This window comes from Orbicella franksi, chromosome 1 (genome assembly GCF_964199315.1).
Source record: "Orbicella franksi chromosome 1, jaOrbFran1.1, whole genome shotgun sequence".
Taxonomy (NCBI): Eukaryota; Metazoa; Cnidaria; class Anthozoa; order Scleractinia; family Merulinidae; genus Orbicella; species Orbicella franksi.
This window is the reverse complement of record NC_138145.1, coordinates 13,712,623-13,726,032: the sequence shown is the minus strand read 5'-3', so window position 1 is coordinate 13,726,032 and position 13,410 is coordinate 13,712,623. Positions and strand designations below refer to the sequence as shown.

At 39.5% G+C, this 13,410-nt stretch overlaps 1 protein-coding gene across 1 annotated transcript; it reads right to left on the bottom strand.

The window, feature by feature from the left end:
- Window positions 1-478: 478 nt before the first annotated feature.
- LOC145477933 (TNF receptor-associated factor 2-like) lies at window positions 479-13,151 on the bottom strand. Its single transcript, XM_081455811.1, has 6 exons — window positions 12,648-13,151; window positions 7,746-7,803; window positions 7,097-7,213; window positions 5,821-5,985; window positions 4,897-5,259; window positions 479-3,817 (listed from the first exon to the last, which is right to left on the bottom strand). The coding sequence occupies exons 1-6, from the start codon at window positions 12,791-12,793 to the stop codon at window positions 3,242-3,244; spliced, it is 1,425 nt and encodes a 474-aa protein (XP_081311937.1). The 5' UTR covers window positions 12,794-13,151; the 3' UTR covers window positions 479-3,241.
- Window positions 13,152-13,410: the final 259 nt, after the last annotated feature.

Here is a 13,410-nt window from a genome sequence, read left to right as displayed (position 1 = left end):
ATATAAGAGAAGAAAAGAAAAGCTAACACTAACTATATGTATAAAATAAATAAGACTTCCATGTTTGTGGGTTGGTTGGCCGGGGTGCGTGCAGAAATCTTACAGTAAAAGGAAACATTGCAACTTAATTGGAGAGAATTTCAGTCTGATTAGGTTGCGCACAGGCCAACCACTCAATTTATTTTGTCAACTAGGCACCCCTTCCGCTGGGTCTGCGAGAATGAGCAGCGTAGGCTCTGGGTACCAGAGAGTTTTTGCAGACAGAAAACAAATTACCGTCCGGTACAAGAATAAGGAGCCTGGGAACAAGGTTTTTAACAACACGTCATTGAAAGTGATCTTATCCAGCAAGAACTCTATTATTAGTAGTAACTCGCTCATTTTGACACTCCCTTTGGTCCTAACGGTGTCTGTATTATAAGCAAAATACAGCAGCTCCTCTCAACCCCTCTCAACATCAATGTACCGCGGTGCCGGGGGGGGGAGGTAGAGGGACTGCAGCCCTCTAGTCTAGAAAAAATATCAGATTATTCGGGCAAAACTGATGTACCGTGAGGGCAAAGACACTGTTGAAAATATTTTCTCATTTAATGTCTTGCAACTGTCGCAGTGAGCAACGCTGTACTCAAATGTGATCGCATGCTGCACGATGCTATAAAACAAAAATCAGGAATTGACACTACGAAATTTACCTTCGGAGATGCCAAGGTGCCTCGAAGCAGACCATCACCCCGACTTCCGGGTCCGACTGGTGACACAAGCGTTCAACACCACACCCACCCATCCCCTCCCCCCATAGTAGGAGCATCCTGCTCACGGCTAATAACATTTTTGCCATACGCCGGTGACTTTCGAGTTCAGATTACTTAATATCGGCTAGAAGAAGGGGGAGGCCAGATGACTTATTCGGTAGCAGCGTTGTTGTCATGTTTACAGGGGTATCGCTTCTCTCCTTTAAACGATGCTAGTCCAACAAATATTAAAGTATTCCTTGTAATTCACCGGCCAGTGGGGGACCCCCATATAAAAAGAACGTTATATGGAAGTCCCCCCACGGGGAATTCACCATTGCCCATTTATGCTCTCGGATGAAAAGAAGCGATGTGAGAGTAAACTGTCTTCGGAAAACAACAGAGTGACCATGGTCGGGCCCCTAATCCAAATCTCTGGATCTCTATGTGCGTCATAACTTTTTTAGGAAGCTTGGTTCGCTACGACTGCTGAAAAAAATGTTCTGCGATCATTGAGATAGATTTAAGTTGTGATGACGCTTATTAATTTCAACTAATTTCTCTCACGCAATCTTAATTGCCACATTAACGTTAAGTAGCTCAAAATAGCTGCACCATATTTCGGCGCTTATTGGACCTATATAACAGGCAGAACGAGATCAATAGTTGGACACTTATTGCAAAAGTATGTTTTGCAAATAACTAGAGCTCAAATAATACACCTTGTTGTAGTGTAGTCATGCCAGTATTTGAAAATGCTCGTACGCCAATAACTTCAAAAGGTTACCAGTGGTAAAATTTGACCTCTATTAACTTATACAGATTCAGTTTGTTCCATTACAACCATTAGATTAGAGGTAGGAATACTCTTCTAAATTGAGTAACATAACTGGGTACAGAATATAAAACGGTATTAAAATTTACGTCCTTTGTCTCTAACAAATATATCAATAACGCATCACGAACGAGCTCCCAGGGCCCTTATGGATACCAGCCTAATTGCTGAGTGGGCGACCCTGACGTACTTACTTACTATTTAAAATTTAAAATTCAAAATTTAAAAATTAAAATTCTATTTTTAGCCAGGGAGCACCTGCAAATAAACAAATACATGAAACATGAAATGAATGACAACTAAGTCACCATTGTATTCTTTCTACCTGTTGAGACGAACAATGCTTAAGTTTTTCAAGTAGGTTTTAGTTAACAAGCAGTTTTCGTTATTCTCTTTTTGTAAACAATGCATACTAGCCTAGCATTACGACAAAAAACACCGTGTATTTCAAACGTCTGCATTATCAATCACTGCATTCAAAAACAATGTATGTCGTCTTGAACATACACGTAAGATATCATTAAGTTCATGACACTCGGTGGACCGAGTGTTCCTCTACAAAACCAACCTCGTTCCCAGAGCCACGGTCCCTTTCAGTCAGCACGAAAAAAAAACACAGGCGAAACATCACTGCATTTAAAAAAAATGGGTTGGTGAGCCAGCATTAGTAACGCCGGTCACTCTCTGTGCGCACGTTCAAACACAATAATCCACGCTCACAATAAAACGGAACCAGAATTTCAGATTCCGGCTTTTGACATAAAATGAAGTTGGGCGCTCGGCCTGTTCACAGCTGACCAAAGCCGCGTGAATTCTGGGGACAAGATTGCCCACACTATTTCCGTTCCAATAAATGCCTGTACAAATCTTTCTTTCACATTACCTCCATCAAGCAACATGACAGGAACATGCCCTTATAGCACTTACCCACAAAAACAAGGACAGATCACCTAGGAGGGTGTAGCCAGCCAGGAGATGCTAAATCTACAAGTCTATCACTGACCAAAAAGCAAGAGCCGACTCGTACATGAAGCAAAGACAGACAAAAAATTAGGGAAACAAAAACACAACTTTGAAACAGTTAACCAAGCAGATCTCAAGCGAAACTACACTTTTTCAAAGAGTCTGATCTCACAAGGCTTCCTTTTTCTACCATTAATTTGCTTCACTGTATTAAGCAGTGTGAAATTTGGTTTAAGTTCGATTTAGCACCTCTACTCCCCCTCCCTCGTTCAGAGTGATCCAAACAACAGAGGTAGGCGCCAATTAAGATGGTACAAGTTTATTGCACGCGATATTTTAACATGCACTGCTAGCGCCGTGCAAAAATAGCATACATCTACGGATGTCATAGGCAAACAGGTTTCAAGTTTAAAGAGAAGTTTTATGGAAGTTTTCAAAGCAATTTGTAGGTTTGCTTTACGAGAAAACAATACGTGTAATAGACTAGAGAGCTTTTTGCACACGACAAAGTTGTACCCCCAAACATGTTCCTCCCGAGTCTCGCTAAGGATCAAGGTAGTTTACTCCTAAAGAAACTGTTTTGCTGGGTTGCCAGGCAAGTGAAATACTTAATTCATAATCAACTAAAAGCTGATACAAAAGAGAAATTAACCACTGTAGCGAATTTGGAAAAGCTGACGTATCGAGTATATATCCCTTTCTGTAATGCTTGTTACAGATCACTTATATCCACTATGATTTTTAGGAACATAGTATCGTCTCGAACATACGCATGGTTGTTAAGTTGAGCAAGGGAACAGAACATTGGACATCCACTGGCGATGTTGGTTTCTCTTGTCGGTCTCTGGAAGGAGGAGCTGCTCGGATCAGGTCTGAAGGCATCGATCACGTGTTCCACGTTATCCTGATCCAGTAACATGAAGGTGACCTTCTGTCTGAATGGCCAGCGCAGCAATGCATCGTACTGACCACGCATGACCACAAAGGAGATCGAGATGTGTGTACCTCGGCCCATGCCATCGCCATTCAAATATACCCGTGCACACATCTTGTATCCAAAGCGACTGGTGTAAAAACACGGGCTGTAGAAGGACACCTGTTGTCCGGTAACTGCGTCGTTTCTTCTGCGAGCATAATCGGAAATCTTCCACAGCAACTGACCGTCGAAGCTTGAGAATTCTTGTTGTCTCACGTACTCCTCTAAGTCAGCCAGTGTTACATTTCTAAGTGCCAGTGTGTGCTCGAGAGACTCGATCCTGCGTTCTTGCAACGTGGCCAGCTGCTGCACCTAGAAGTTCGACCCATATTAATATGTTTCAAGATTTTTCTTTGTTAAATTATTTGTATATATGTATTTTTTATATTTTATCGATCTTAATAGTAATTATACAGTTTTAATATTATTAAGAATAAAAATCAGTGACAATAATTTCGAATGACGCTTCGCTGACTCGTTCATCATTTTCAAATTCTAAAAGTCAGATTCCTATGAGTTCTTTATACACTAAGAATGAGTGTGAAAGTCTCGTTGCATGTGATTAAAAACTCTATATGAGATACGTGGATGACACCTTAGCCGCGGTAAAAGATATTCCAACTGCTACGGCTTTCCTGTCAACATTAAACGAGGCACGCCCAGCAATCAGCTTCACAATGGAAGTTGCAAACAACAGCAAACTTAACCTTTCATCAGAAAGGAGCTCAAAAAGATTGGAAAACAGGCTGAAAACATGTGTCTACAGGAAAATAACAAATAAAGGCCTGCTTCTCCACTATCAAGGGAGGTGCGGTGGCCTCATGGTTAGTTCGCTCGACCCCTGAGCGAGCACTCAGCACTCAGCTATTGGAAAACACCTGCGTGACGCTCACAATCTGAGAAACAAAGATCTTCAAGAACAATTTACCATCCTTAAGAACTGTCGAGGTAAATTTGAATGCTTAAATTTATGAAATGCTCTTTGTCCAAGAAAAGAAACCTTAACCGAACACTCAATCTGACTCAATTAAAGCAAAACTATTTAGTACTTAATTAACACTCGCTACATTCCACATTGTAGAGTTTTTAATCACGTGCAACAAGACTTTCACACTCATTCTTAGTATACAAAGAACTCATAGGAATCCGACTTTTAGAATTTGAAAATGATGAACGAGTCATCGAAACGTCATTTGAAATTATTATCACTGATTTTCATTTTTAATTGTTTGTCCAAAGCCTCCGTTATTTTAATATTATTCATTTTAATTTATTTTATTTCTTATTTATGTTGTGACTAGACCTGTAAAGTAGCTTTCTATATAGCTAAGAGTGAGTCACTTAAATAAATATTGAAATAAATTACATATTAAATTAATATTCTCTCTTACTCTGACGCCCTCCTGCAAAGCTTTGTTAAACTTGTCTTCTAGGTTGACCAGTTTCTCGTTAAATAAATTGCGTTCCATCTTCTGGTCATCGTATGATCTGATTAACTCTGCAATAGTCTCTTGGACCATCCGAACTGCATTTTGTAGATCATCTTGTCTATTTTGTAGGTTTCCATGTTCAGCTAGGCACTCCTGCAGTTGCCGCATTGCGTTTTGAAGGTTGTCTCGAAGATGACGTTGCCCGTCTTGGAAATCATGTTGTTCCTCTTTGAGATTTTCCAGTACATGTAGAAAGTCATCCACCACATCTCTGAGGTTATCCATCTCATAATAGAGATGGTTATGAGAAGTCCGAAGATGTTCCTGCGCATAAGAACCATTTTAATCATACAGTTAATTGAACCTCCTGCTTTTCCAGCGTACACCATATAGACTGATAACGACAGCCTGGAATTCATTACAACACCACTTTATTTATAACGAACCCAGCATTATAACAATGCAAGCACATTAATATTTTGTCAGTCCCTTGGCAGTTAATTGCGAACACCCTTAGGAAAACAGTAAGTAATAACCCACTTCCGAAAGTAACGAAATCCTTTACTTTCAGATTTAACAACCTTTTCCTAACACTACTTTCGGCCGGAGAGTCGCAACTATTTTTAGGGGAGGAAGGATCGCTACTGACCAGTATCTAAAATTTGCACCGCAAGTGGGCATATTCATCTTAACAAATAGAAGCCTTTTTAATATAGATACCGAAGAAAAGTAATGTATTGCCTTAAGAACTTGATATTGTCAAACAAATATCGGTTTTTGTTTTCAAAAACTACAAATTGCACTTGCCCTGTGGCCTCGTGCAATTTGTTCACAGTTGTTCATTCCAAATTACTTATGCTAATTTAGTAGTTAGCAATGTATTACCTTCATCAAGTTGCAGCTGAGTTCAAAGCCACAAAATCTACATTTCTCTGGCCTACAGCTACACTCTGTTGTCAAGTGATGACCAAGATCACCTCTTTTAACCAGCAACCCACAGGCCCGATAAACACAAGGAACTTTCATGAATCCACATGTGGCTTCATGGTCCTGAGAAGAAAACATACTGATACATCGAGCTTGCCTTTTCGAATTATATGTTTTCTATAGAAAAGTTGGCAAGCCTGTGATAGGGTTTTAAGACATGAGACAGTAGTCGGACTGCAGATTGATTCTGATAAGGATCAGAAGTTCAGACAGTGTCTGAAAGAATAGACATAAAAAGACAAAATCAAGAAAACTTGAGAGTTGCCAAGTGTTGCCTGTGTCGTTTAATACCTAATTTCAACCGTCTTATATCCCGTTTCCGGCACGAAAAAATTGTTCATTCCCGCTTTCCGCCATGAAAATAAACAACTTCCCACCTCTCGCTAACCCCTTGTAAACCCGCCTTCATATTTCCATTTATTATATGGAGAAGAGTGTGTTACTGGGAACTAAACCACTCGTAGATTCCATACGCCACTTCATCCGGGACCCGAGTGGCGTATTTTCCGTATGTCACCTTTGTGAGTGTCGTATCGTTCAATGACCTCGCGATTCCCGCCTTTTGCTTTTGTTGAATTGGTTTCTCCATATAATAAAAAGAACATTACACGTTGGCTCGAAGATATGAATTTTATGTTCTCGTGGCAAGAACAATATCTCACGAGTGAGCGAAGCGAACTCGTGAGATATTGTTCTTGCCACGAGAACATAAAATTCATATCTTCTCGCCACCGTGTAATATCCTCTATATATCTCGCATCCCGGAAGTGAAAAAAGGTTCATCTTGCATCCCGCCAACCCTGTGTTAGCCGAGACCCTTGCATCTGCAGGTAGAAATTTTTTTTCTGTGAAGTTATAGCAGCCAGTTTTTCAGTTGTAGCTAGCCATAAACAAATTGTAGTTAGCGATATACTATTAAATATTCTGGTGGTTCTGGTTTAAGTACATGTTCTTTAAACTTGATTTGGTCACAGGAGGAAAATTATGCTTTCAGCATAGCTGCAATTTTGTCAGTTTCCACTCTGCTCCTACACGTGGCATAATTAATCCATGTGTTGCATGTTGAAGAAAATTGCGCCCACTGTAACAAATTAATCAAAAGTAGACACCATCCTTAAAAACAGACAGCCTCACTCAAATTAAGACTTCACACAAAAAAGGACAACATTATTACCTCAAAAAGATTTACTTCTCCTCTCCATGCACATCCCTCATCTTGAAAGGTGCAGGATACATGTACCGTCAAGGCAAGAATTTCACGGCGCATGAACTTATCTTTAAAAGTCTGGTTCTATGAACAATCAAAACATTGACGGACTTTTTCTAATAAAGTTATGCAGTGTTCTTATTACCAACAGGAATGTGTACTTAATATGTAAATTTGTATAGTTCCAGAAAATGAAATAATACAATCCTAATTAGTCCACGGAGGGTATTCCATACTTCCCAAAAGATCCCTTACCTCCCAAGAATGTCCTGTTTTGAAGTTCATGCACCCATCCACTCTGTAATGTTGTACGTCATGCATTCAGACAATCCTAGCTACATCGCCTGATTTTGAGAGTCAATAGGAATCTTTAATTCCATGAGCTCTTATTTGTCCTGATTAGCAGTTACTCCGTCCATAGGCTTGTGCATGGCCAGCCTTTGCCAAGTTTTAGTTCAACATCATTTGTGATCAAGTTTACCCCTAGCGAGATCACAACACACTACAGGTGTGTTTATTTTCTGGAACTACGCAAATTTATTGGTCATTAAATCAACAATTGATTTTTTAATGAACACAAAAAAGTAAAAACAAGTATAAAATCATGTAGTATTACCTTCAAGTTGTGAATAACATACCCATCCTTTGCACAGCAGAAAGGCATTGTAGCATTCCTATCACAATCAAAAGTAGTCAGGTAAAGAGATGTTTTGTCCAGAAGCCAAATTCGGAGTCCCTTTGCCCAAACAGAAAGTCTGTTTGCCCAGTTACAGCTTCCAAAGCCATTTTTTAGATAATTTGTAGATTTTTCAAACATTGACTGGAATATTCATCGCACAAACTGACAGGTTTGCTCCAGCATTGGTGTAGCATGTTCATTTGTTTAGTCCCAGGGCCAGGCCTTAATAAACATAGGTTTGTGCAGCAAACATTTGATTGTGCAGCAAATAACATTAAGTCAAGTAAGCTGATTCTCGCATTCAAAATGTAAGATTGATTACACTGTCAAACGTGGGAGTGTCAAAAGAATTTTCTCTTTTGTTCCACATCCCATCAAGTTGCCAGAGTTGGTTGTTTATTCTGGTGACTTTTCTAACAATAGCAGCTTACTAGTTGCTTGAACAAGGTAAGTATTGCTTTTTTTCCCTTGTTACTAGCATATCTTAACTGTTTATACCTATGGTTCAGTTGTTCAGAACGCAAAGTAAACGGAATTAAGCATTGATCAATCAAATGACACAAATTTTGATCCAGTCAGCCCAACCTTAGGTTTGCAATTCACTCTTAGTTTATTTTATACTATACATTAGTTATACATATCCATTGTTAGAAGTAAATTAAGGCTCAGAAATAAGTCCTATGAATAAGATGTTCATATTTAGTGTTCTCCCTTGTTTTCTGAGCACAACAGGTAAAGAGCTTTTCAAACCTGTAGAACAATCAGGTGAACTGCAGCCATGTTTATAATCAGGTCTGATTGAAGTACACTACATTAAATAGAAATTTGCCCCCCAAAAAACATTTTCTTTCAAAGAACCTCCATCAAATACATATTACAGTTTACTGGCATTAGATGTCAAACAAAATGGAGCAGAATTTTGACTTCACTTGTTTTATTCTGTGTTTCAATCCTCTTAGACCAAAGAAAAAGTGGCACAAGCCACTTTTGGAGTATTCTTGCTGGGCTTAATAATACAGGTGATCACCCTACAAAATCAGTGGTATCTGCCTCAAATCGCTGCATATTCCCTATTTTAGGCCATAACAAGTGGAGCTAAAGGCATTAAATTTTGCCAGTAACCACCTGAAAAGGGGAACATTAACATATAGGTTTTCAATAACATTCAAATAAAGGTGGCTTTTACTAAAATTAAAAGTGGTTTCCTTGCCTGTTGCTCAAATTTGCATATTAGTGAAGTTTGACACTTGTGATGCAAACCAAACATGTAACAAAAAGGTTGAGCTTTCACTAGGACAATTTTGGCTGGATAAAGTCAGAAAAGTCTGGAAATGGAGTGAAAACAGTGCATCTTGAATTAAGTTAGTTAAAAATGCATGCTGTTTTCAACAGAAAAACAAGTGATAATCTAGCCGATATGACTGGAAATTCTTGCCAAGTTATACTACCTCGCGAGATGGTACAACTTGTCCTGGTAAATGCCGCAACCAATCGCAATGTACATAGCAGCAGATGCCTGCCAAATGCGCTGCAGGCTATGTTATTTAAAGGAGGCTCATATCTAGTTAACAACACAGAACTTTAAAACCGGCAGACGAGTTCAACAGACCTCATTTATTTTGATAATTTACCATTCCTACCACCCTCTTAGATTCTCCAATTCCTCGCCCAGGACCTAGTATGTCATAGCTAGTATGTCACGCCGTCGCCATTCAGAATGAGTTCCCTCATTACAACATTTTTGCATCTTCCACATTTCTAGGGTCATTAACCACATCCTCTGGTATAAATGCCTTCTCTTTTAATTCCGTAAATATAGAAAAAAATAAATGCAAGAGAAGTCATTAATAGCACCTCCTCTGTCAGCCATTTTTGAAAGTTGTGTCCTTTTGGAATTTGAATCGCCTGGTCAGTGGGTTGATTTCTGGATTAAATTTTCCATTGAAAACAGAAGTCACATTTAAAGACCCTCTGTCAAATGGCATGCATTGTGAGCATTTGTTTTTGTTTTGATTCTGTCGATGAAGATAGCATCAAAAAATTGAAAGGATTTGGTTATTTGGTGGCCTCAAATATAATTTACTGGTAAAAACAGGTACAATGTTTGCTTTAGATGCCATTTGACTTAAAACTACTGTATTTTGAAATTCTGACCTTGTGTTGTGAGGTGACAAATGTCACCTTCAAAGTTCCTACCGCCTCAGGCGCCATGCCCGTGAGAATTAAAACAACTCCACAAAATAAATTTACTTTTTTAGTTTCTTTCACAAACTTATCTATAAACAGAATGTACAGCACTTACTATGCTTAGAACAATGTCTTAGTCATGATGTAGAATAAGAGTAATGAACAGTATTTCGTTTTTTGTCATTGGCAATTTCATACCACACTTTGGAATCCCTACAGAGTTATTATCGATAACCAGGCATGTACGGATACTTAAACATTTTCAGTTTGCTTTTTTTTACAAGAAAGGTTTTCTTCTCCAGGAATAAAATGCAGTAGAGAAAGCACTTTTCATCACTAATAAATTTCAAGAAATCTCACCGAAGGTAACCTAAAATTGGATGAATCTACAAGCGATTTAATAGCTTTTCTGAAGGCTAGCAATGACACTAGGCAATGATAGCAATACAAAGGAAAATAAAACCAAATCTCCGTCACTTACTGCAGCACACAGAAGTATGTTTTCAGGTATCGGAGTACATCTTCCCTACTGTTTGTCCACTGATCCCAGGGTGCTTTTCTCAGATAATTCCCTTAAGAGCCTGTATGGGTCTGTACCTTCCACCTGGGTTCTTTGCAAATCACATCGTACCAGCCATTGTTTAGCTTCTTAAATTTTTGTAACAGAGTATTGTTCTCCTAAAATAATTGCCCTACCCAAAACAGCAATATTGAAACTGTTGATGAAGAAGGCTGTGACTACAAGTGGGACGGGGACGTGGGGACTAGGATGTGGGACGTGGGACGTGGGACGTGGGGCGTGGGACGCGAGACGCGTGACGTGGGGCGTAGGACGTGAGGACATAGGACTCGGGGATGTGGGGACTTGGGGACGTGGGAACTCGGGGATGTGGGATGTGAGGACATCAGTACTCGGGGACGCAGGGACTCAGGGACTCGGAGACTCGGGCATGTGATAAACAAACAATACCTGATTTTTGCGCTGAATGTGTAAAGTACAATTTTCGGTGGTGTCGAGTTAACAAATTGACGTCAGTTTTTCATGCATCTGTCCTGTTATTGATCATGAATTTCGTCATAATGTTGTCAAAGTAGCTGTGGATCCACGAGGCAATAGCCCAGTCAATAACAGGACAGGCGCATGAAAAAATGGCATCATATTTGTTTTTTACAATAGCAAATTGTCAAATTGTTTGTTCTCACTCATTGACACATCACACAAACTATAAATTCTTGAGTCTGTTCGCTTATTGACAATGAAATTAGCCAACGAGCATGCAAGAATTTCTGCAGTTATCATAAAAAAGGTATTATATGCTGGAGAGCACGTCAGCAGTACCTGATGATTCCCAGCATCCATGGTTCGACCTGGTATGTTTGCATGCCTATTTTACCGTGAGAGCTCTTGGTACAGAAAAGGTCATAAACCTCGTGGGTAGTCAACTATGTTTTCATGTTAAACCTTTAACCTTTAACATCTGTACCTTATCCACCACCGAAAAATTTACATTACACATTTAGCGCAAAAATCAGGAGTTGTTTGTTTATCACCTCCCCAAGTCCTCACGTCCCACCTCCCCGCGTCCCTGAGTCTTGATGTCTTCACGTCCTACATCCCACATCCCCTGGTCCCTGAGTACCCAAATCCTAGAGTGCCGCATCCTTGTGTCTCACGTGTCCCATGTCCCACATCCCCGTCCCACTTTTAGTCACAGCAAGTGAAGAAGGATACCTATTTGAAAATCAAGTTAGATCGCTCAGATTATCACAGATTGAAATAGCTAAGACACCATGAAACAAACTTTTCATATCATACGAAAAGTGAGTCACAGCACACAATGCATGCTGTTCGACAGAGAGTCTTTAACTAGGGAATGTTGGTCTGTAAACAAACACATAGAAAGATTCGCTCGGCTAGTTAACGACCTAGTGAAAACACAACCAAAGAAAAGTTCAATTCCACTTTTCACATTTATTATTTCATATAATATTTCATCACAGAGGCAATGAACATAACAAGGAAGAGGGGGGTGAATAGGGGTATGCAAATCCACCGATCCAAGCCTTTTTCTCGCCAAATCCGTCGAACCGCCAATATATTTGTTCATATCCAAAACCACAACCACATCCGGAAACAGAAGTGCAAAAGTTTAAAGGTAAACTGGTAAATGTGAATGGCATTGTTAATTTCGCACAAATAGTAAAGAAGGCAACATACTTGATGACTATAACACAGTACAATTCCAATAACAGTCTCACACCTGAGTTTAAATGAGCTTCGTTCGAAAAAAAAAACTTGGATGAACTCATTAACATACCGACCAAGGCTGAAGAAAGATCTATGATCCAAATTTCGTTTAGCACCCAAGATTCGAACATCAAGACAGGCACAATCCGGAATCTGCGCCAAAATTCACAGCTGATCCACGATCCACTGTGTTTTAATTTCAAAATCCACGAATCCGTTCGATTTACCGCAAAAATCCACAATCCGTGTGCTTTTAAGGCCAAATTGCCTCAACAATTCGGGGCGAACCGACGCTTATTTTGGGCCTCAAAGCGAATTGGGTTTCGGATGATGCGATCGTTCCAAGAAGAAGAAGATGCATCAAAATAACATTCATTTATACTTAAGGTTAAGTTTGAACTCACTCTAACAACTGTGTAAGACATGACTCGCAATAGAAATGGCCACATTCCGTCTGAACGGCATCTCTCAGAAGATCGCCACAGAGACTGCAAAAATACTTAGCATCAAGGTTGCTTTTATCCACACCGACTAGACGATATCCAGGCATGGTTTAGTCGAAAAGCGGTACCGTCAGTTCAAACTACTAGAGAGACAAAATACGATGGAGTAACGCAGCGATAAAATGACGGAAATTTCCTTGCTATCCTCGAGCATTGTAGAGACTCATGGGATAGGGGAATTTTGGGGAGATTCCCCTATCCCATGAGTCTCTGCAATGCTCGAGAATTCAGCGTGTGTACGGCTGCCTGTCTGTGGTCTGTGTGTACACGTAGCATCTGAGTGCATTGGACATCTGCCAAAGCTCTCTTATTATAGCGATTTTTAAAAGACTGTACCATGCCTTTGCGTTTAAACCAATAACTCTCAGATTTGGTAAACTTACTAACGTTTGGCTGCTCTTTCAGATGGCGGGTTCTATTTTTCAATTCAATCGATTTTAAATTTCTCGCGTTTCCTTCAGTGAATTTTTTTAAAATTTAGCTCTGTTGTAACCACATATAATTCCTATAAAATACGCTATTTTTGTTAAAATCTGTCAGAGCTAATCTAATATATTTAGAAGAATGACAAATTACAGAATATTGGAAAAACCAACTGAACAACCTTGACTCTTTACTCTTCAAAATGTCCAGCAATATCATTTCTATGATGTGGCAAAGTATG

What these genes read in the sequence shown, in the direction of transcription:
- LOC145477933 (XM_081455811.1), bottom strand. Translation starts at nt 12,793, where the DNA reads ATGCCTGGATATCGTCTAGTCGGTGTGGATAAAAGCAACCTTGATGCT. An exon ending in TGTCTTACACAGTTGTTAGA is followed by an intron (nt 7,804 to 12,647) that starts GTGAGTTCAAAC and finishes TGATTGTGATAG; the next exon opens with GAATGCTACAATGCCTTTCT. An exon ending in GAGAAGTAAATCTTTTTGAG is followed by an intron (nt 5,986 to 7,096) that starts GTAATAATGTTG and finishes TTTTCTTCTCAG; the next exon opens with GACCATGAAGCCACATGTGG.